Consider the following 23,604-nt stretch of genomic DNA (forward strand, 5'->3'; position numbering starts at 1 on the left):
TGACTGCCTTCATAATCATTAAAGCCCAAAACCTGAGTCTTAAAATTCACAATTTTAAATCATTCATTCATAGGAGAAAGGGAAGAGAATCACAAACAGCAAGCCAGCTATCTTGCTATTGAATCGAATATATGCATTAACCTAAAGTTCTTTTCTTCTTCAAGCTTTCTTTTCCTTTGGTACCGGTGGGGGAAACAAAACCCTAAAAGCCGAAGCTGCTACAGTTGCTCCAACAAAGGGGCCAATCCAATAAACCAAGAAAAGCTCCCAACTGTTGTGCCAATTGTTCACATAAGCCCACCCAAAAGCATTGGCCGGGTTCATGGAAGGCCCCGTGTACCCATTTCCGGCAACCACCAATCCGAGCGTCGTGACCGAAATCATCCATATGTTCACAATTGGATTTCTAGGCCCTCTCATTATAATCACAAGCAAGGCAAAGCAAAGAACACAAGTCATCACCCCCTCAGCTATAACACCAGTATACAAATCCACTTTCAAAGAAGGCCCTTTAAGCATGTGCTTGTACTTTTTTGGCATCACCTGCAAAATTGCCTTGGCACCGCCTACTCCGCCCGCCGCCTGAGCCGGGAACCGAACAGCCATGGAGAGGAGGGAAGTTCCGGGATTGAGGCCGGCGGTGTAGAAACTGACGGTGGTGGAGGGGTTGAAACTGGCACCGCCCAACAACTTGCCAATCAAGCTGAATATTAAAACCACAAGTGTCGAAATTATTGTGGTGATGAAAAGACCTACCAAAGACCTAGCTTGGATACCAAGAAACGAAGCAATGATGGATGTGAAAACCCCCATGCTGGGTGCACTGAACACCCACATAGATGTCAAAATTGCATCTCCTGCAGCTGCCTTGATCACCCCCATCTTATCTTTCTTTTGCTCCACTGATTTTTCTCTGTTGAATCTGTTTTGTTTTTTACCTGTATATATTGGTGGTGTGTTCCACCGATGCGGGAGAACAACATGTGAACTATAAATGTCAGCCGTCGATTAAACCTAACAAAGCACTTACGTTTAAATCAGATTGATTGGATTGGTAGAGCCTAGTTAGACAGCACTTGTGGGCATCTTACACCAACCACTTGCCTACTTACCAAAATTATTGGAATACACGAGCACAACGTTAACGTTTTTAAATTAAGGGTGAGGTGGTTTAGACAGCATATAAATAATTGACCCAAATGTTTGGATGTTGACAGAATTGTGGACGTATGCAGAGAAAAAGAATATGAATCTTTGATGAAACTGTGCAACCTTAGGAAAATGTGAAGGGAATCTTTCCTCTTTATGGGATTAAAAAAATTAAGATACGTGATTAGATTTAAATCGCAGCTTAGCCGAATTAACTAGAGTAATATATACACTTTTTCTACAGTCAAGTACAGAAAGTCTTTTACGTAATTCACTTTGATTTAATAAGGATTATCGATTGATAATTAATATGAAAAGAATACTTGCTACAGTGACGATAGTGATGCTATGATGCTCTTGGATGCCTGGTAAAATAAGTGAACCCATTTGTGGAGCAAAAAATATTCACTAGGCGACACGTGGATTTTTTGAACAAAAGAGGACAAAAATACCCTTGAGGCATACCGGGATTCCTACGCGCAAGTAGTGGATAATCATCCTCAACTAATTCAAAAATGCTCCATAAGAGGTAACCAATTCCAAATTATCTTATTTTAGGTAATTATTTCCAAAACTTAATTTCCCTAATATATTATTTAGTTAATTAATTATCTAAATAATATATTCTTCCCATATCTCCTAAAATCATCCCTTAAATATCAATTTGAAACATCCATTCAAACCTAAAAAATAGTATAGGGCCGGCTATCCTTTTCAAAACCTAATACATCACCCTTTTTTCTACCTTTTCCATCATTTCTTCCCTTTTATTAACCAATCAATACCATAAAGCACTAAAACATTTCCTTTCATATTTAATTAGCCAATTAATTGGCTAATTAAACCTAAAATAAAACCTAAAAATCCCATAGTAGCCGGCCATATTCCCTCCCATCTTTTCCCTACCTTTTTTTTATTTCCTCCACTTTATTACTCAAATAAAGCTAATCATTTAAGACCCCATTCATTTCTATTTTATTAGCCAATAAAGGGGCTAATAAAAACCACAAATTCACTAAGAAAAGGAAAGGGTGTGGCCGGCCCTTCCTTGGTGAAAATGGGGAAGCCTAATCCTATAAATAGGCTCCTATTCTCACCAAAAATTCATTCCAAACCTCTTGCAAAAATTCCAAAACACTCTAAACACTATTTCTCTCTAAATTTCTAACTTTGGCATCGGAGGTTCTTCGGCCAAAGCCCCCCCCATTCATCGTGGGCGCGTGAGGCTTTTGGCCTTAACCTAAGGTGCTAGTTGTTTTGTAGGTGCAAAATCGTCCAAGATCGAAGAGGTGAAAATTTGCATCCACAAATTGGTGCTTTCATTGAGAGTTGTAATCCATACTCGTAGAAGACTCTCGTACAAAAAGGTTTTTTCTTTATTTTCTAGTCTATTTGAATATTTTTCATACGTTCTTATTATTAGAATTTTCTACTTGCAAAGGTTCTTTGATAAAACGTATAAGAAAAATATAATGACTAGAAATTTAGAAAATTCCGCAAGTAAAAATTCTAGTATTCAAGAAATGGGACTACGGAGATCCATGAGGCAAAATGCGACAAGAAGGGGAGCGGCATCATCACCACGAGCTTCCACCATGGGAACCACCGTGATGGCTACCTCGGTAGCCACCCGCGGCGAGGTCCATGGTGCCTTCACCACGGCCGCCATGGGAACCACCACGGTGGCTACTTCGGTAGCCACTCGTGGCGAGGTCCATGGAGCCTTCACCACGGCCCGAGTCGTGCCATCCAAGTTTACGTGGACCAAAGCCCAAGCATCGCATTCACATGCACCGCGCATTGAGCAGCCTGCTCCCGTGATCCAGCCTGCTCTTGTAGCCCAGCCTGCTCCAACGATCCAGCCTACCCCAGTGATCCAACCTGCCCCCGCAGCCTAGCCTGTTTTCATGGTTTCCCAAGCTGCCCAAGTCCGCCCGAGACAATCTCAACCATCCGGACCAATCATCGAGGCTGAGGCGTTTTCACCACATTTCTCTGCAGATTTGACATTCCCCAACTCAAATCTCGCACTTGGAGTCAACCACCCTTTCATTGTTCAAGGAGGTGCATTCCATCCAAGTTCTTCCAATCCGAATGGTGAACAAAACTTGTCCCGACAAGTCATAGAATTGACGAGCGCCCTTGCACAACAAACCACCTTGGTGAATCAACTTTTACAACGCACTGAGATGCATCGCGCTCACGATGAAGTTTCCCGGAGTAGAACAAGGGTAGACAAGGAGCCTTTTAAACAGCGTCCTGGAAAGCAGCCATTCAACCCATCACAAGTGGAGCATTCAGACAATGCACACTCTCGATTGGGCCCCCGAAATAGCGTATACTCCCGTCTTAGCGCGCGGAGGAGCGTGCACTCTCGGTTAGGCCCACGAGCAAGTATACATTCACGGTTGGGGCCACGCTTTGATAATCAACATGGGCAACCTTCCAGGCAAAGCATTCATTCGCGATTAGGCTCACAAGGAGTATCCTCCACATCACATCGGAGCAGGCAGCCTGACAAACGGAAGGAAACGATCGTTCAATCTGGCTTTAGTTCAACCGGTAGCCTGCAAAGAAATCCCTCGCCTGCTAGGAATCTATCTCATCCATTGCAGCCACAGCGTAGACGAGCCGAGCGAGAAGAAGAGCAGCCTAGACCGGTAGAAAAAGACCAAGGGCAGCCAAAAGCTCCGCTACCCCAACAAAAGCAAATCCAAGAAGAGGTAGAAAGGCTTTTCAATGAACGGATGCGTGATTTTCGGCGCAACGAAATGGTTGATGAGGCACTAAGGCGAGATATGACCAACATGAGCAGGTCACCTTTCGCGGATGAGATCGAGCAGGCAGAGCCTCCGCGCAAGTTTAGCATGCCACACTTCACATCTTTCAAAGGAGATGGGGATCCCGAAAGACACTTGAAGCATTACCGAAATGCGATGGTCCTTTATCGGAATAATGACGCCCTTATGTGCAAAATATTCGCCACTACTTTACAAGGCGAGGCACAAGATTGGTTTCATACCTTGCCGGCACGATCCATCCAGAATTTTGATGATCTTTCCTTGGTCTTCACCAAAGAATACTCATCTTATCGATCGATCAAGAAGAAGTCCGATCACCTGTTCAACGTAAAGAAAAACCCAAAAGAGTCGCTTCGCGATTACGTGAAGAGATTCAAAGCAGAGAAGGCGAAGATCGTCGGATGCGACAACTCGATAGCAAGTGCAGCCTTCCAAAAAGGACTACCAGCAGACCACCCACTGTTTGGAGAAATGATCATGAAAGAAGACCTAACTCTAGCAGATTCCTTTGCTCTGGCAGAAAAGCATGCGCTTTGGGACGAGGCTCGACAAGCAGAAAAGGCTCCCGAACAACCTCGAAAAGAGTTGGCAACTGCTCAAAAGAAGGATGAAAAACAACCCAACAAGGGCAGGCAGGAGTTCAAGCGCAGGGACCGACCCACGACCAAAGAAGGCCCGATGACCAACAACTATTCTAAGTTCTCAATTCCGATTCATCAAATCCTTCAAGACGTCAAGAATGAACCATGGTTCAAGTTGCCGAGGCAGTCAAAAGGAGATACTTCCAAGTTGGACCATACTAAGTACTGCGCATTCCACCGAGGTCCCGGTCACACAACCAACGATTGCTACACTTGGAAGAACTACCTAGAGAAACTCGTGAAAGAAGGCAAAGTCGATAGATATTTGGACAAGCCAGCTGAGCAGCCAAAAAGGAATGCAGACGGAGATGAGGAGCCACCAACTAAGACGATTCGAATCAATGGCATTTTCGCTGAGTCCGAGCACTTAGGGGCTACTAATAACTCCAAAAAGAGGAAGATCCAGCAGGCTTTACTAATCTCACAAGTTCATGCAGTCGATACCCAACCTGGACCTATCATTGGCTTCACAGAGCAGGATGCAGAAGGAGTCGACTTCCCACACGACGATGCATTAGTAGTATCTGTCCAACTAGCCCATGCTATAGTCGACAGGATGATGGTTGACAATGGAAGTGCGGTCAACCTACTTCAACTTTCAGTCATTCAGAAGATGGGCCTGGAAAGTACAATCATACGCCGGGCAGAGGTACTTACTGGATTCAACGGACACACCTCAACTGCCATCGGTCATATCATACTTGACGTAAAAACACCGCCAGTCGTCTCAAAGCAAACATTCACGATTGTAAGCGACCCATCTCCCTACAATGGGATTCTTGGGAGACCTTGGTTGATCAAGCTGGATGCTGTCACTTCCGTTAAGTATCAAAAAATCCGATTCCGCATCCCGGGAGGAGGAGTCGGAGAGATCAAGTCTGACCAGGCTTCATCCCGACGATGCACTGTGCAAATGTTAAAAGAAACAAAGAAGAAGACCTTTACCCCCGTAAAGGTTACCGAAGTCCAAAAGGGTAAAGAAATTGCCAAATAGCAATTACAGCAGGTGGATCGAGAAGATGGCGCCCAAGCAGACAAGATAGGATGGAAACCCGAAGAGGACGCCGAGGACATCATTCTTGATCCCCAGCAGCCGGAAAAGACGGCTAAAATTGGCTCACGATTAAGCCCAGACGAGAAGGAAGAACTCACAATTTTCCTTAGGAAAAACCGAGATATCTTCGCATGGTCACCATCCGACATGCCTGGTATTGATCCCAAAGTGGCCTGCCACAAGCTGCACGTCGATCCAACTGCCAAACCGGTAATTCAAAAAAGAAGACATTTCACTCCCGAACGAGTAGCGATCATCGAGGCAGAAATCGACAAACTATTGGAGGCCGGTTTCATAGAAGAGGTAGCACACTCGGCATGGCTTGCTAATGTCGTACTAGTCATGAAGAAGGAGAAGGGCAAATGGAGGGTTTGCGTAGACTACACTGACCTCAACAAGGCATGCCCAAAAGACCATTATCCTGTCCCCCGGATTGATCTATTAGTAGATTCAACCTCTGGAAACCAGTTACTTAGTTTCTTAGACGCATACTCCGGCTACAACCAAATAGCCATGCATGAGCCCGATAAGGAGAAAACTGCGTTTGTGATAGAGCGAGGCACTTACTGCTACAAGGTCATGCCTTTTGGCCTCAAGAACGCGGGAGCCACTTACCAAAGGCTAGTAAATATGATGTTCAAAAAGCAAATTGGGGTAACCATGGAGGTCTATGTCGACGATATCATGGTAAAGGGCAAGCAGCGATCAGATCACATTCGCAATTTAGCAGAAGCTTTCAATATCCTTAGAAGGTACAAGATGAAGCTCAACCCCACCAAGTGCACGTTTGGAGTATCTTCAGGTCGATTCCTAGGGTACTTAGTAACCCAACGAGGAATTGAAGCACATCCCAAGCAAATCCAAGCAATCATAGAGATGAAATCTCCAACTACCTTGAAGGAGATCCAAAGCTTGACCGGACGAGCAGCCGCCCTCAATCGCTTCCTCTCACGATCCACCGATCGATGCAAACCCTTTTTCAAAGCTATCAGGAGGGCACAAAGAAACAAATGGGATGAAGAATGCGAAAAAGCTTTCCAAGACTTGAAGAGTTATCTCACATCACCTCCCTTACTATCCAAGCCGGAAGCAGCGGAGGATTTATATATTTATTTGGCAGTTTCCGAGGTAGCAGTGAGCTCTGCTCTCATACGAGAAGAGCTGGGGGCCCAACTGCCGGTATTCTACACTTCTAAAGCTCTTCTCGATGCGGAAACAAGATATCCGAAGATTGAAAAATTAATTTTGGCGTTAGTTGTTGCGGCTCGGAAGCTCAGACCCTACTTTCAAGCTCATACAGTCATTGTTATGACTCAATATCCCTTACGATCAATATTACATGGTCCGGACGCTTCTCAACGAGTGATGAAATGGGCATTGGAACTTGGCCAATATGGTTTAGTTTTCCAACCTCGCACAGCAATAAAGGCCCAAGCCTTGGCAGATTTCGTGGCAGAATTCACACCTAGCCTAGGCAACGCAACAGTGCGGCCCAACGGCGCCCCAGAAGCAGCAGAGAGTACCTTAGCCACACTTACTCCATCCAACAAAGATTTCTGGAACTTGCATGTCGATGGTGCATCCAACTATAAAGGCTCGGGAGCAGGTGTAGTTCTTGTTACTCCAGATGGCTCAATGCTCGAGCAGGCGATCACCCTAGGTTTCAAAGCATCCAATAACGAAGCAGAGTACGAGGCTCTACTAGCGGGTCTCCGAATGGCAAAAGACTTAGCGGTGAAGAAACTCGCAATTCATTCTGATTCCCAACTAATCACCAGCCAGGCTACTGGGGAATACACGGCAAAACACCCAAGGATGGCACAATACCTAGAAAAAGTACGCCAGCAGCTTGAAGCATTTCAGACTTACACTCTCACTCAAGTTCCGCGGGCAGACAATGCACATGCAGATGCACTAGCTGGTTTAGGCTCCGCCCTTGACCACCAATTCAAACGCTCCATTCCGGTGGAATATCTAGACAAGCCAAGCATAGAGATGGAGTCGATAGCCGAAGTGTCACAGGTTAGTGTAACTCCCACTTGGCAAAGTCCAATTATAGACTACTTGGTCAACGACACATTACCCACAGAAAGATTGGAGTCAAGGAAGCTCCAAATTAAGTCGGCACGCTACTATATGTGGAATGGCATTCTCGTCCGAAGATCCTACACCGGACCACATCTCCGCTGCCTGGCACCTCCCGATGACTTGAAGGTTCTAAGCTCAATCCACGAAGGCGTTTGTGGGAATCACTCTGGAGGTCGATCCTTAGCCCAAAAGGCTCTTAACACAGGCTATTACTGGCCTACCATGCACCAAGATGCTAAGGAGTTAGTACAAAAATGCGACCGTTGCCAACGCTACAAACCAGTACCAGCACTACCCGCTAGTGAGTTACACCCGCAAACGAGTCATTGGCCATTCATGCAGTGGGCAATCGACCTGGTAGGGCCTATGCCGCCTGCTACGGGGGGCAGATGCATGATGATCGTGGCAACCGACTATTTCACCAAATGGGTAGAAGCAGAACCCATGACAACCACGACTCAGACGGACATAGAGCGCTTTATATGGAGGAACATCATTTGCCGATTTGGCATCCCTCAATCCATCGTCACTGACAACGGTCCTCAATTTGTGGGAAAAGATTTGGCAAAGTTCTTCCAAAAATACGGCATCAAACAACACATGTCCACACCAAGATATCCTCAAGGCAATGGGCAGGCCGAAGCATCCAACAAGACGATCCTCGACTGTCTCAAGAAATCCCTCACCGATAAAAAGGGAAAATGGCCAGATGAGCTTCCAGGATGTTTATGGGCATATCGCACCACCAAAAGACGAGCAACCGGTGAAACCCCTTTCTCTTTGGCGTTTGGTTCGGAAGCAATCATACCTCCCAACATCATCGTGCCAAGCATCAACACTCTATTGCCAAACGTTGAGCAGAACAGTAAAGAAATGGCCACAGATTTAGATCTGGCAGAAGAAAGGCGCGAACAAACCATCACCCGCATCGCAGCCTACCAGCAGCAGCTCATTTCCAGCTACAACAAAAGGGCCAAGATCCGGCAGTTCCAACCCGGAGACCTAGTCCTAAGAAAAGCTTTCATCACTGCTCGCAGAGAAGGCTCGAAAAAAATGGACCCCATCTGGGAAGGTCCTTACAAGATCAACAGAGTCGGCGGCAAAGGCAGTTATACTCTTGCTACCATGAATGATAAAGAAATCGAGAAGCAATGGAACGCCTACAATTTGAGGAAATACCATGTGTGACTTCACACTATATCAAGACCCGAAGACTCGAGCATCTTAACGGGCACCACCTCGTAAACCGATGACTATCCAATCATCATGCAGTTTTTGCAACCAAGTTATTTGCTCATTTTATTTTTCAATAAAGAATTCAAAAGTAATTTGTAATTTGGCTTTAATATATGTCTACAACAACTTATTTCTTTCTGCACTTCAAAAGAAAATTACACCCCCCAAGGGACCAACTGTGCTCTCCAAGGAAGGAGGATAAACTCAACACTCCGAATATCCAGACGTGGATGAGCTTGGCTGCCCTAGAATAACTAGGTGCATGATGGCTTGCGCCGGGATTCCTAGAAGTGGCCACAATGGTCTGTTTCAAGGCTTAGCTAGTTGAAGGATTATGGGTCTATCGGCTTAATCCGCAGGGAACCGGGCCCTAGAGACGGAGGGGGCACATTATGCAGCACACCCAATGGGCGGCTACCCTGGAAACCTAAAGCTGCTACCGAGTGCACTAAGGTAGCCTACGGATTTCCAGAAGACTGCCTACGGCTTGCCCTTCGAGCAGTAGAACCACGCTAGACTTATGCAACCGCACATTATTGTGAAAGGTTAAACAAGTTAGCGTGCACACACGAAGATTTTGTCCACTACCGACATGCTACGTAGTTGATAAGCTTCACCTCTGTCAGACGCAGAATAACTTACACCAAATCCTAAAGTGTTGTGATACTTGCTACACAGCCTACGGAATTGGAAAGATCCAAGGTTGAATAGCCAAGTGGTTACGCGGATTCGTCTGCTTCTGTAAGTAAGGCATCCGGCTGCCAACCCTATGGTTAATAACTTTGCAAAAGTTCTACATCAACACCTACGGTTGCATAGGCTATGTGGGCCTGTCTACTTATAGAAAAGTAGCACGCCTGCCACTGGCTTATAAGGTCTAAAGGTTTAAAAAAAAAAATGGGAAAAGCAAAAGAAGCGAGTTTATTAAATTTTATAGCAAAATTGATAAACAACAAGCAAATACCAAAGGAGTTCAAGCAAAAGCAACAAAGGAAAGAAAAGGAAACCCTAAAAGCTACCTAGAAGACTACTCTTCAGTAGTTTGGACATCTCCCAACTGCTCGGTTGTTACACCTTCAGCAGCCTTGGTGTTCTCAGCAGCAGCATCCTCCGAGCCTTTACCCTCGACTGCTCCAGCCTGGGTATCAACTCCTCCAGCTATTTCACCGATAGAAGACTCAAAGGTAAAATCGAGCAAGTCTTCTGGGGAAATAGAGAAGGTCTCGAAGTCTTTACCGGAAAACTCAAAGTCAGACGGCCGCCCATAGAGATGATCTACATAGCCCAGCTTGTAGAAATCGGATTGGTTCTGAATAAGCGAAGCCTCGAAACCATCTTTCTCACTCTTCAACTGCTCATTCTCCTCAAGCAGGCAAGCACGAACTCGCTGCAACTCCTCAATTTCCTTCTTCAGATTGTCGTTGGTCTTCAAAACACCTTGAAGTTCCGACACTTGAGGCTCAAGCCTGTCAGCAACCTCTTTGAAGTGGATCGCTTGGTTGTAAGTAGCAATCAATTCTTCATCCTTTGCATAAGCAGCGGAGCGAAGTTCAGATATGGAGCGTTCAAGATCTCGAATCTGAGGTATGTAACGCTCGATTTCCTTCTCTGCACTTTCATTCTTTGTTTGGACCGCATCAAACCTAGTCTTCAAATCCATGATCTCCTGGTGAGCGGCCTCAAGCTGCAGAGAAGTGGGGTCAGAAGTATGAGATTCCTTCAAAGCAGCAAGCTCAGATTCCAATTTTTTGATTTTTTCGACCGAGGAATAAGCTTCGGCAGCCATAGTTCTTGCCATCTCTTTAGCAGCCTTGGTGTCCTCTTGGTCAAGGAACATAGACTCGGCTGCCAGAATTGTTGTTTTCTGCATCATGGCTAGCAGAGCAGTCTTCCTATACTCAGGTGTATGCTTTGCAAAAAGACTTGGACCAACAATCTCTTTGACGCCATCAACAAACTGGGCGCATACATCCATGTCTTCAAGAAGATCTGGTTTCAAAAGAGCACAAATCTTAGCAGCCTCCCCAGAAACGGCCTTGGCAGATTCTTCAAGCCTGCTTGAGCGAGCAGTTTCATTCTTATCAGCAGACGAGATGGTTGCAGCAGCGGAAGAAGCAGTATTCGGCGCCACTTTAGCAGACATGGGCACCTTATCACTCTTCATAGTAGCAAGTCTCTTCAAGGGTAAGTCAGGTTTAGTCCCGGACGGACGTTTTGGCACAAACTTCGGTACCAAAGGCACGGAAGAACTTTTACGCTGAGCAATTTTTTCAGCAATCGAGCTAGCAGCCTTCGAAGCAATAGGCGTTACTGGCACAAATGTAGCAGTTCGTTCTTTCTCGCCCTTAGAAGAAGTCAGGTCAATCACAATCTTGGGAGCAGCCGGAGAATCCCCACGAGCAGTCTTCGTTTTCTTCTCAGCAGGCATTTCTTGAACAGGCGGGGAATGTTTCTTTTTCCCACCTTCATTGGTAGTAGGCTCCACCACAGTGATATGACGAGCCATCGCGTCTGCCTTGATCCGTTTTATTTCTTCTTCTGGGGGTAGTCCACCTCTTTCCCTACGAAGAGGACTAAGCAGCCAACGCCACTCACGATACTCGGAAGGAATACCCAGAGCGACATGCACTTTTTTCATATCTGGAGAAACCCTAGGAGTTGAGCCAAATTCCGAATCTAAAAAAAAAAAAAAAAAAAAAAAAGAAACAGCTCTCGGCAGCAAAAAAAAAAAAAAAAAAAAAAAAAGGAATTAGGCTTAAAGCCGCAGGACCAGCAAACCTGCCAGGCCCCACGGCCTGGCTTGCTTCAACGCCCAGCAAGAAAAAATATATATATTTTCATGGCATTACCATGCCATGGTTCACCAGATCAACCTATAACAAGTCTCTGATTCCCATCAAGCCAAGAGTCAAGATCCAAAGATTCCAGAAAATCAAGAAGACAAGAAAAATAATTTTTTCTTACCTGGAAGCAACGAAGAGCGATCCTTTACACGGGCAAGACGTAGAAGATTGTTAGAGGAGGGGGAACAAATATCCTCTAAGCTCTCTTTTTCTCTTGTAAGGATGAATAAGTTTCACTCTAAAAGTTGATTTAACAATCCACTTAAGGTGGACTTAAATAAGCTTTGGGGAAATTTATTTCCTTTTCCTAGAAGGATTTAATTTCCTATTGAAAGAAAGAATCAACAACAAAATAAGAAACAGTTCAAAGTTTCCTAAAGCAAGAAAATCTCTACACCTATTGCCCTTTTCTGCAAACAGCACAACAGGTGTGGGGGCATTTGTGGAGCCAAAAATATTCACTAGGCGACACGTGGATTTTTTGAACAAAAGAGGACAAAAATACCCTTTAGGCATACCGGGATTCCTACGCGCAAGTAGTGGATAATCATCCTCAACTAATTCAAAAATGCTCCATAAGAGGTAACCAATTCCAAATTATCTTATTTTAGGTAATTATTTCCAAAACTTAATTTCCCTAATATATTATTTAGTTAATTAATTATCTAAATAATATATTCTTCCCATATCTCCTAAAATCATCCCTTAAATATCAATTTGAAACATCCATTCAAACCTAAAAAATAGTATAGGGCCGGCTATCCTTTTCAAAACCTAATACATCACCCTTTTTTCTACCTTTTCCATCATTTCTTCCCTTTTATTAACCAATCAATACCATAAAGCACTAAAACATTTCCTTTCATATTTAATTAGCCAATTAATTGGCTAATTAAACCTAAAATAAAACCTAAAAATCCCATAGTAGCCGGCCATATTCCCTCCCATCTTTTCCCTACCTTTTTTTTATTTCCTCCACTTTATTACTCAAATAAAGCTAATCATTTAAGACCCCATTCATTTCTATTTTATTAGCCAATAAAGGGGCTAATAAAAACCACAAATTCACTAAGAAAAGGAAAGGGTGTGGCCGGCCCTTCCTTGGTGAAAATGGGGAAGCCTAATCCTATAAATAGGCTCCTATTCTCACCAAAAATTCATTCCAAACCTCTTGCAAAAATTCCAAAACACTATAAACACTATTTCTCTCTAAATTTCTAACTTTGGCATCGGAGGTTCTTCGGCCAAAGCCCCCCCCATTCATCGTGGGCGCGTGAGGCTTTTGGCCTTAACCTAAGGTGCTAGTTGTTTTGTAGGTGCAAAATCGTCCAAGATCGAAGAGGTGAAAATTTGCATCCACACCATTGATATAGAAAAGTGACTTTCATATGCATTTTTCTCTTTCTGTACATTCTGTTTATTTATCTCTCGATTATCTTTTAGTTTGTCTAATCTGAAACAGACATCAACATGTGTGTAAAAAGAGAAAAGAATGTGAGAAATCACTCCTCATTGATATAACGGCTATAAACCTCTGTCCTTTAATCAGTATTCTCATTGTATAAATCTATCTTATCATGTACACCATTGGTGCATATTAGCAAAATATTTTATGCATAGTTCTCCCATTTCTTTCGTTACTAATTAGAAAACCCGTAAAATAACCTAATTCTTAACCTAGTAATATTTTCGTCATCATAGATCATGAGAAAATCCAGTGATTATAAATTTGATGTATTCGAGTATAAATTTGATGTAAAACCAAAACGTCGGTTGAACATCGTTGTCATTTGCCTAAGTTTGTTCAATTCGTCGTTGTTTGGCCTTCCTAGCAACAATTCCATCCAACTTGAGCTTGTATATCCATCTCTGGCCACTCAATTATTTGGGCCACCAAGTTTCAAAATTTCTCGACTTTCTTTTTTTGTCCCATTTTTATTTAATTATTTATAGAATGGAATCGTGACATCACTTTTTCACACAACTTTTAACACATATTTTGTGGCGTTGATTTTGTAATGTATTTTTAGGTTTTCTTCAAAGATTATGTTTACAAAAAATCACCCAAATTTGGCCACTCAATACTACGGTCTCGTGATATTCCTCTTCACTTAGAAGTAAGAGGTCTTAGGTTCGAATCTCATGGATGACGAATTCGATACCAAATTAGGCTACCTATTGTGTGGCTGAGCCGAACCCCACTTCCCTTAATATAAAAATATCGATATCTCAAAAAAAAAAAAAAAACTCAAATCTGGAACTATATGAACGTTGGATTAAGTGTTTACGGTTTTTTTTTTTTTTGGTAGAACTGTATTTGACGGTTTTCTTTACTACAAATAAATGTCTAAATGGTTTTAGTTTCGTCTAATTTTTTTTGTAAGGATGATATATGAATAATGTCCTAAAATATATACGGTTCGAATTGTTAAAATACATTACGGAGCGAACCCTATAAAACTGTGTGTCAAAAGGGTAGTTAAAAAAAAATAATGTCATGGATCCACTTTTAGGGGTGGGCAAACGGGCCATGGGCCCGCGGGTAGGGGCGGGTAGGGGCGGGTATTGGCGGGTACGGGGCGGGTTCTGTTTTTTAAGAGGGGAAACGGGGCGGGGCGGGCAGGGGGCAATGTCATTTTAGGGTCGGGCCGGTTCCAGATGTATAGAAAAACGGGGCCCCGGACCGGCCCGTTTGTAATTGAAATGGACAGCCCAGATTGAAAATAAACCTACCTTCCTATCGTGACCGTTGGTTTTTACCCTAGTATCTAAATCTGATCGAGTCTCTCTCTTGAGTCAAGAGTCCTCGACCTCTCCGTCTGACCTCGTCCCCTCTCCTTGCCTCTCCATTCCACACCGTCACTCCTCGTCAGTCATCTCCTTGCCCACCTCCGACATCACCGCCGTCGTGAGTCTGAGCCCTGACGACCACCAGAGCTGATCTGCTTCTCGATTATTCTCCTCGACGACATCTCACCCTAGACCTAGAGAACCCAGGAACCCGCACCACCCATCTTCTCGATTCTCTTTCTCTCCTTCCCGACGACATCACCGCCCTTGCGATCACTAACACTCCACCGCCGTTGCCAACTTGCCAGTTCAGGTGAATTCTTTAACTTCTTTTTTTTTTCTTTTTTTTTTTAAATTTTTTTATAGGTTCTTTAACCTCTGATGTTTGTAACTTTTTAGTTGAACTTTGATCTATTGGGATGTATCATGTATGTAATCTATGCTCAATCTATTGGGATGTTCATGTTTGTACCTACAGAAGAAACAGAAATTGTACTAAATTTTCTGTTCTTTTAGATTGATGATGACGAGGAGGTCACCATGATCCATTTTCCACATATGGTGTCTGTATCACATCATAACGCACAGATGTAGGATCTGCTTCTTATAAGTTCCAGTCATTTATAGTTGATTTTCTAAGTGTTTCAACTAGCAAGGAACTTGCTGGCTGGCAATGGGTTTACTAGGAAGGATCAGGAACAGATTGGACAAGGAACTTGCTGGCTGGCTGGCTGGCTGGCAATGGTAGATTCATATACATTCTCGATTTTCTGTTTTTGAAGCCAGACACTCATGTTGCTGGCTGACAAGGAACCTGCTGTGTATTTAGAATCTGTGTAAAATGCAATTCAGAAGTACTTATTAAGACATATTTTATAGGGTATAGTCTAGCATCCCAAAACCTTCCCTGGCTTTTCTCTCACAAGGCTAGAGAGTGAAAAATAAAGAAGAAAAATGATTTTTCATTTTGATTTTTTCGTTCTTAATAATATGATTTTTCATTTTATTACTGGATATTGACCTGGATATTCTGTTTTGTTGTTAATTCTTAGAGGGTAAGCAAGGGGAAGCAACCTTTCAACATTGATCTCACACCCTATCGCGATTAGAAGACTTGAAGCTACTCTATTGGTAAGATGGTGGTATAACACATTAAGTATTTGTCTGTTTTTCTTATGTTGCCCATTACTGTTAATGCATTTTGTGTTGTGTTTAACTCCCTGCTGTGTATTTATGTGTTGTGTGATGAGCTTAGCTATGTGTTTTGATTCTGTGGGGGATTGAGAAGGTTATGTGTATCTCAGTTGACAATGCATCGGCTAATAAGGTGGCAATTGAGTATATTGTTCGTAAAATGCAGAAATGGCCTAATAGCAAAATTGTTATGAATGGCAAGTTTATGCATGTGAGGTGCTTAGCCCATATTATCAACTTGGTAGTGAAAGATGGGTTGAAAAGATTAGATACAAGTGTTGATGCTCTTAGAAATGCCGTGCGGTTTGTGAGATCAAGTCCTCGAAGGTTTAGTTATTTCAAGAAATGTGTGGAGAATGAGAAGTTGGATGGTCGGGGTCTAGTTGTTATGGATGTACCTACTAGGTGGAATAGCACATACATGATGCTAGAATCGTGCTTGAAGTTTAAAAAAGCATTTGAAAGGATGTTCGACGATGATGAAGCCAATATATACTCCACCTATTTCGGGGAAAATGTGCTTAATGATGAAGGAGAAGAAGTGGCGGGTAAAGGGAGGGTTGGGCCACCGAAGGACAAAGATTGGGATAGTGCAGAAATATTTGTGCAATTTTTGAAGGTCTTCTATCTTATAACTTTAAAAGTTAGTGCAAGTAATTATCCGACATCTAATACAGCTGTTCATGATGTCATTGCTGTGGAGAGAGAGATTGAAAAGCTTTTTTTGCCTGAATATATGCAAACTGGAGGAAGTGTAGAGGTGGTGCTACGTGACATGGCAATGAGTATGAGAGCCAAATATCGAAAGTATTTTGGTTCAATTGAGTCCCTTAATCAAATATTTGTAGTTTCCCTTATTTTAGACCCAAGGTTCAAATTAAGGCACTACATGCACTTGTGTAGAAAGCAATTACACATTCCCGAAGAAGAGATTCAAAAGAAAAGTAATGAAGTGAAGACATTGTTGAAGGCGATGTGTGATGAATATGCTTACCAAGCTTTCGGTTCACAAACACAACAAAAGGGTAGAGGAGGAGATTTAGTTGTTGGTGATACTACTTGTTCAAGGGTAAAACCATCATCTAGTGTGCTAACAGAAAATCCAATGATATTTAGTCAAATGATGGATGATTGGGAGAAAGAACTAGAAGACACTGAGGATATTGCACTTGCACATGAGGTGGATAGGTATCTCCTCGACACTGTAGAGAAAGTACAACATGGTTCATTTTTTGACGTTTTGAAATGGTGGAAGTCGAAAGGGAGGAGCACATATCCCACACTTGCTTTGATAGCGAAAGATGTGTTGCCAATTCAAGTGTCGACAGTTGCTAGTGAGAGTGCATTTAGTGGAGGAAAGAGAGTAATTGACCCCTTTAGATCATCTCTCCTTCCTCAAACAGTGGAGTCATTGATGTGCCTCCAAAACTGGTTAAGAAGTGAACCAATTAGCAGCATTGAGTATGAAGCAAGTCCGGCGGAGCTTGAATTTTATCAAGAGTGTGAAGAAGGTAATTCTTTTGTTTTGTATAGTTTGGTCTATAACTTTATATTAATTTGTTTACGATTAACATCCTTTTGTTTGTTGTTGTAGAATATAAAAGAAGAAAAGCAAATGCTAATGTTATATCTACAAGCTCAACCATCTCATCAAGTGATGCTGAAATTGAAGCTCTTCAAACAACTCAAATGAATAAAGGAAAAGGAATTGCGGTAATATTTTAAACTTAAATGAATATGCTCTACTTTTCAATGATTCAATGAGGATAATATGATGATGGACGTTAATAATATCAAGTTTATATTTTATTTTTCCTTACAGATTCAATGAGGAATGATGTTGGAACTTGGATGTTGGAAATTTGGAATTGGATGTGGTTTCCTATGTTCATTTGGAATTTATTGAAACTGTCATGTTTATGTTTTGAATTATTTGATTTTTGGACTTTGGAATTTGGATGTCTTGGATTAAGTAGGTTTTGAATATTTTGTATGTTGATTCGATCTTTAGATGTTGGACGCTATAATGTTATTTTGGATGTATTGAATATGTGCAATTGTAAATTTGCACAGATTGCAAATTTGTGCAATTACAATCTGTGCAGTACTGCAGCAATTTGTGGTTTTTTTTTTATTTCAATCTGTGCTTTAAACAGCAAAAAAAAAAAAAAAAAAAAATTACCCGTGGACCCGGACCGAACCGGCCCGTTTAAACCGGGCCGGGTAAGGTCCGGTTCCTATTTTAATATTTGCAATGCCCGGCTCGGCCCGGCCCGTCTCCCTTTATTCCGGGTCCGGTCCGGTCCCTTCAAAAATAGGCCCGGCCCGGCCCGTGCCCACCCCTATCCACTTTATTTATTTATGTCAATAATTGAAAATATTCTTACCCAAAAGAAAAAAAAAAGAACTATGTGGTCAAGCTTGGTGTTATATTAAATTATTACTCTTTGGAACCAAAGTCTTCCATAGTCAGTAAGATTTGTGGCCCATTAAAAAGCATAATTAAATCTAATTTCCTTGTTTAGCTATTAATTAAATATGTTTAGTCACTTCACCAAATATATATATATATATATATATATATATATATATATATATGTTTAGTCAGAACTATCACCGACAAGGCTCATGCCAATCTAACATACCACAATGATTTTTTTAGTCAATATCTCTTTTTTTTTTTTTTATCTTCAACAAGACATGTTATTCGTGCGTGCAGATGATAAGAACTTATCTACACATAAATGTAATTGTTTGGGTATTTAAAGTCAATCAAATGTGTAATTATTAAATTAGAAAGAAATCAGTCAAATTAAAAATAATACGTAATTGATTTGAAATACTATTACATTATCATCTCAAGTGTAAATAATGTTTCCTCCAAACAGGGAATGTTTTAAGAAAATTGGATGTTATACGACAATTACAAACCACTTGTGCTAAAATAGAAAAATTGACACAAATTTTAACACGAGAAAATATCTCAAATGCCTCTATAATATACAACTTTAAGTTGAGTTCGTCGTCCAAATGCAATATTTTACTTGTCAATCGTATTATTTGTACACAGATGTCCATGTCAATTGAGTCAGCTCTGTTAATTTTTCTATTTCAGCAAAGGGAATTTGTAATCGTCATCAATTTCCCAAATTTTATGTTAGATTTCACCAATCACGCTTAAACAGAAAGCAATCAACCAAGCAAATGACTTTCTTTCTGCATCTCTACGATAATCCCAATACCCTAATCAAGCTCTTTTTATTTTACCAAATAAATAAAAAAATGATTTGTTAAATGTCCTAAAATTTTGAATTTCTTCACGCCAAGAGATTTTTAGTGTGTCACGTCTATTTATTTTTAAGGGGTGTGATATCCACACACTTATTTTTATTTCTCACACATTCTTTTAATTTTCGGTCGTCAGATTAGATGAATTAAAGAAGATCAACGGATATAAATTAACAAAATGTATGTAAAAAATAAAAAATATGTGTAGATAGCACATTCCTATTTTTAATACTAATTATGAGATGCTTGTATTAAAAAAATCGCAAACTTCAAAAATAAAACTTGATTCTACATATATAATGACATGTAAACTATTTAGTGTACTACGTGTGTTTCGTAAAGAATAAAAAATTTCTCTTTCGCGCCACCCTAGGCACAGGACTGTGGACTGATCAGTGACTAGTGACTGCAAAGTCTGTTGGCTTACTAAAAATAACCAGCAAACAGCCGAGGGAGGGAGATCTCATCTCGCAGACAAAAGCACTCTAACCCTCTCAAAGGTGCTCAAAGAAAAAGCAAAAGCAGAAAGAAAAAAAAGCACAGGAGGTTAAGGGGAGCTTTACAGAGAGAGAGATTTAAAGCTTGAATCTTTATCTTCTGGGAGGGTTTTATTTTGCATCTCAGTCCCATTTCTCCATTGGTTTCTCTCAAACATCCAAATAAGAATATTGGGTTGGAGAGAGAGATAGAGAGAGAGAGATGGGAGTGTACAAAAGCGCTTGTTGCGTGATATTGGTTGCCCTGCTTACTGTGATCTGCACAAGTGGTGAAGATCCCTACAGGTTCTACAACTGGAATGTCACCTATGGTGATATCTACCCCCTTGGAGTTAAACAGCAGGTAACCTTATCATTGCTCTCTCTCCCCTCTGTTGTGGGAATTTTTGGTGCTAATAAAATGAGTTTTGAATGGAAATGCAGGGGATATTGATAAATGGGCAGTTTCCAGGGCCGCAGATCGAGTCTGTCACCAATGACAACCTCATCATCAGCGTTTTCAATAGCTTGGATGAACCTTTTCTCATCTCTTGGTTAGTCATCATTCTTCTGTTTCGTTTTATTTTTTCCTTAACATATGTGGATTGTGTATTTACTTTTCCCAATGGAAACACTTAGAAATGAGACGTCAGTTAGGCTAGTTGGTCGCTCAGTAATGTCATTCTAGTGGCACTAAGTTTGAATCTCTCTTTTAAAACAGTTTAGAATATCCGCTTTTAGAAAAGAAATGGTATTAAATTTGTTGCCTATTTGGATGGGCACTTTCAGTCACTTTGTTCACTTGGCAAAAAGTGAGTAACATGGAAAATGATTGGTCATTCTGTTGTACATCAATCTCTTAGATCCAATCCTTAAACTCGGATTCTTTAGCGCACTTCCAGCTGTTCAATTCAGCAATGTCTGACGTTTTTGCGAATTTTTTTCTTGAAAGATTTACTACTTCTCAATCGACAGTCTCTGGGGTCTTCTGTCGAATTTTTCTTCTTTCCTGTTCTCTAAGTAACTATTTCATTAGCAGAATTCCTTGTTCGACTAACTAACAAGTCCTGCAACTCTTGTTCAGGAATGGAGTACAGCAGAGAAGGAACTCATGGCAGGATGGGGTGTTTGGCACGAATTGCCCCATCCCGCCGGGACATAACTTCACATATGTTCTTCAAGTCAAGGATCAGATTGGCAGTTACTTCTACTTCCCTTCCCTTGGCCTCCACAAGGCTGCAGGAGGGTTCGGTGGTATCAAAATTGACAGCCGCCCACGTATTCCAGTACCTTTCCCTCCTCCTGCTGGAGATTTTACCATACTCGCCGGAGACTGGTTCAGTAAAAATCACACTGTAAGTAGCATATAACATTTGCAGTTGCTCGCTCGCTACATAATGTGGTGTAAAAGTGTGGTCCTTGTAGCGTTACTCGTGATTTACTATCGTTAGCGAATACCTAGTAGAAAATTTAGGAATGTGATGTGTTGTTGTTTGATGGGATTGTTTTGAATCCTTACAGGATTTGAAAGCAATTTTAGATGGTGGAAATAATCTTCCCATCCCCGACGGACTCCTCATTAATGGCCGTGGATCCAATGGGTTTACATTTACAGTTGATCAAGGTAATTAATGAATACAAGCAGCATTTTGATCACCATTTCTGTCATTATTTTCGTTCTCACGAGTCACGACATTTTGATGTTATACTTGCTTGGCAGGCAAGACATACAGATTGCGGATATCGAATGTGGGGCTTACAACTTCCATTAATTTCAGAATCCAGGGGCACAAGATGTTGTTAGTAGAGGTGGAAGGCACCCACTCTCTTCAAAACACTTACAGTTCTCTTGATATTCATTTGGGTCAGTCCTATTCTGTATTGGTTACAGCTGATCAACCGCCACAAGATTACTACATTGTTGGCTCTTCGCGTTTCACGTCACAAGTGCTCAGTGCAACCTCCATTCTCCACTACAGTAACTCTGCAGGAAGTGTTTCTGGTCCTCCACCCGGTGGCCCAACAACTCAGATTGACTGGTCTCTTGAACAAGCCCGATCTCTCAGGTAACTAACTTCAAAGAATTGTTGAATGTTTCTATATCTCATGCTTTTTGAACTTTTGCAACCTAAAAGAATTGTAGAATATTTCTATATCTCATGCCCTTTACGTGTATAAAACCAGACGGAATTTGACAGCGAGTGGTCCGAGGCCTAACCCCCAAGGCTCTTATCATTACGGATTGATCAACACCACCCGCACAATCAGGCTCACAAACTCTGCTCCAATTATCAATGGCAAGCAGAGATATGCTGTGAACAGCGTTTCATTCATCCAACCGGACACACCACTTAAACTTGCTGACTACTTCAAGATCTCAGGGGTGTTTTCCCTTGGAAGCATCCAAGACAACCCCACTGGCGGCGGTGCTTATCTTCAGACTTCTGTCATGAATGCTGATTTCCGTGGCTTTGCTGAACTTGTGTTTGAGAATCCAGAGGATACTGTGCAGTCATGGCACATTGATGGCCATAATTTCTTTGTTGTAGGGTAAGTTTCTCTGCCCCAGAAGTTCAAACGTTTTTTCGACTGCGAGAAATTCAATAACACGTATCTTTACTGTGGTGATTTCGATATGGGCAGGATGGATGGTGGACAGTGGACCCCTGCAAGCAGATTGAGATACAATTTGAGAGACACTATATCTCGCTCCACCGTTCAGGTACATTGATAAATCCAGTTTTGTAAAATCATATGCGCGACTTACAGTTATGTCTTCGTGATCGATTTTAATGTCTGTTCTTTCTATGAACAGGTGTATCCCAACTCATGGACTGCAATCTACATGCCATTGGACAATGTGGGAATGTGGAACATAAGGTCCGAGAACTGGGCACGGCAGTACTTAGGCCAGCAGTTCTATTTTCGTGTCTACTCGCCTGCGAATTCATGGAGGGATGAATATCCGATCCCAAGGAATGCTCTTCTATGTGGTCGTGCATTGGGGCGCAGAACCCGGCCTCTTTAAGCAAACCTGCATTTTCGAAAGGTGAAAACTGTAAGCATTGTCAGGTTCATAGATGTGAACTACAGGAGAGGATATTGTCTGCAAATCAAAGATGTAGGGCTTAACTTGAGCCATTTTCGTCACCCTTTGTTAGTTTGTGTCTTCTCTGTGTGATCCAAATCAAACTTTTTGGATCTAATTTTTAAAGATAGATTGTTATCCATCATGTATTCTTTGTTTAACGTATTTTAATCACAAAGGATTTTTTTTTTTTTTTTCGATCACTAATTTCAACCTGAAGATAGAAACTAATCACGAATGTGATGAACACTAGAGAGCATAACTTTTTACATATTACTCGTAGCTCATAGCTAGGTTGGTTAATAACATTAACTTGTGCATCCGAGCTTATGTATTCGACTCCTCCATCCTCCAGTATCGGTTTTCTTACATCAAATAAATAATAGCGTCCAATCTGTTAACAAAGGCTTATCATACCAGTTCTTGAATGAAATTTAAATTATATACTTGCGTATCAAATCACTCAGTAGCTAGTAAACCATTCGACACAAAACCAATTAGCAACCGATGAAATTAATCCAACTCAAAACCAATTAACGATGAAATGGATATACTCGCAATGCCTCGCACTTCCTGGCCCAACTTGTTCCCGAAAACTTGACAATCCTGCATGAACAGTCACCGGCTACAACCACTTCCCACTTGTTTTTGCAAATTGAAAAGAGGAAGGTGGGTGATTTAATTTGGCAAAGAGTAATATTAATGGTCGGGCGTCGGTGAAGTTGACCGGCTTCAATGTGTATGGCCCTGCAGTCTGCAAATGCAGAATTGCAGAGCTCACATAAAATTGGTTAGGAAGTGTTTGGCCTACTTATCATGTCTAACTTTCTTTAAACTTTAAAGCATACATGTTCTTTAAGTGGAATAAAGAAAAATCAAATGTGTGAAAGAATCGACAAAATCCAAACAGAATACTAATTAGGTCCCAACTCTTGATCAAATTAGATGAATAACTG

The 23,604-nt window shown here is 41.6% G+C and overlaps 4 protein-coding genes across 4 annotated transcripts; 2 read left to right on the forward strand and 2 right to left on the reverse strand.

The window, feature by feature from the left end:
- Positions 1–45: 45 nt before the first annotated feature.
- Positions 46–1,036, reverse strand: LOC103442615 (aquaporin SIP1-1-like). Its single transcript, XM_008349915.4, has one exon. The coding sequence runs from the start codon at positions 880–882 to the stop codon at positions 160–162; it is 723 nt and encodes a 240-aa protein (XP_008348137.2). The 5' UTR covers positions 883–1,036; the 3' UTR covers positions 46–159.
- A 2,020-nt stretch (positions 1,037–3,056) lies between these two features.
- Positions 3,057–8,921, forward strand: LOC139198550 (uncharacterized). Its single transcript, XM_070827443.1, has 4 exons — positions 3,057–5,546; positions 5,598–6,824; positions 6,918–8,162; positions 8,595–8,921. Exons 1-4 carry the CDS (start codon positions 3,057–3,059, stop codon positions 8,919–8,921), a joined length of 5,289 nt encoding a protein of 1,762 aa, XP_070683544.1.
- Positions 8,922–9,996: 1,075 nt separating this feature from the next.
- On the reverse strand, positions 9,997–11,607 carry LOC139198551 (intracellular protein transport protein USO1-like). Its single transcript, XM_070827444.1, has one exon. The coding sequence runs from the start codon at positions 11,605–11,607 to the stop codon at positions 9,997–9,999; it is 1,611 nt and encodes a 536-aa protein (XP_070683545.1).
- A 7,906-nt stretch (positions 11,608–19,513) lies between these two features.
- On the forward strand, positions 19,514–22,839 carry LOC114826949 (L-ascorbate oxidase homolog). The gene is made up of 8 exons (XM_029107982.2): positions 19,514–19,924; positions 20,005–20,114; positions 20,645–20,915; positions 21,082–21,184; positions 21,281–21,626; positions 21,745–22,110; positions 22,204–22,282; positions 22,376–22,839. The coding sequence occupies exons 1-8, from the start codon at positions 19,784–19,786 to the stop codon at positions 22,586–22,588; spliced, it is 1,629 nt and encodes a 542-aa protein (XP_028963815.1). The 5' UTR covers positions 19,514–19,783; the 3' UTR covers positions 22,589–22,839.
- The last annotated feature ends 765 nt before the right edge of the window (positions 22,840–23,604 follow it).

The sequence above is a fragment of the Malus domestica genome, chromosome 09 (assembly GCF_042453785.1).
Source record: "Malus domestica chromosome 09, GDT2T_hap1".
NCBI classification, from domain to species: domain Eukaryota; kingdom Viridiplantae; phylum Streptophyta; class Magnoliopsida; order Rosales; family Rosaceae; genus Malus; species Malus domestica.

Bases quoted from the DNA above. Each gene is read 5' to 3' on its own strand.
- LOC103442615 (XM_008349915.4), bottom strand. From the start codon at position 882: ATGGGGGTGATCAAGGCAGCTGCAGGAGATGCAATTTTGACATCTATG.
- LOC114826949 (XM_029107982.2), top strand. From the start codon at position 19,784: ATGGGAGTGTACAAAAGCGCTTGTTGCGTGATATTGGTTGCCCTGCTT. The intron at 21,627-21,744 runs GTAACTAACTTC...GTATAAAACCAG, and splicing joins GAACAAGCCCGATCTCTCAG to ACGGAATTTGACAGCGAGTG. The intron at 22,111-22,203 runs GTAAGTTTCTCT...CGATATGGGCAG, and splicing joins CATAATTTCTTTGTTGTAGG to GATGGATGGTGGACAGTGGA.
- LOC139198551 (XM_070827444.1), bottom strand. From the start codon at position 11,607: ATGAAAAAAGTGCATGTCGCTCTGGGTATTCCTTCCGAGTATCGTGAG.
- LOC139198550 (XM_070827443.1), top strand. From the start codon at position 3,057: ATGGTTTCCCAAGCTGCCCAAGTCCGCCCGAGACAATCTCAACCATCC. The intron at 6,825-6,917 runs GTATTCTACACT...GCGGCTCGGAAG, and splicing joins AGCTGGGGGCCCAACTGCCG to CTCAGACCCTACTTTCAAGC. The intron at 8,163-8,594 runs GTAGAAGCAGAA...AACGTTGAGCAG, and splicing joins CCGACTATTTCACCAAATGG to AACAGTAAAGAAATGGCCAC.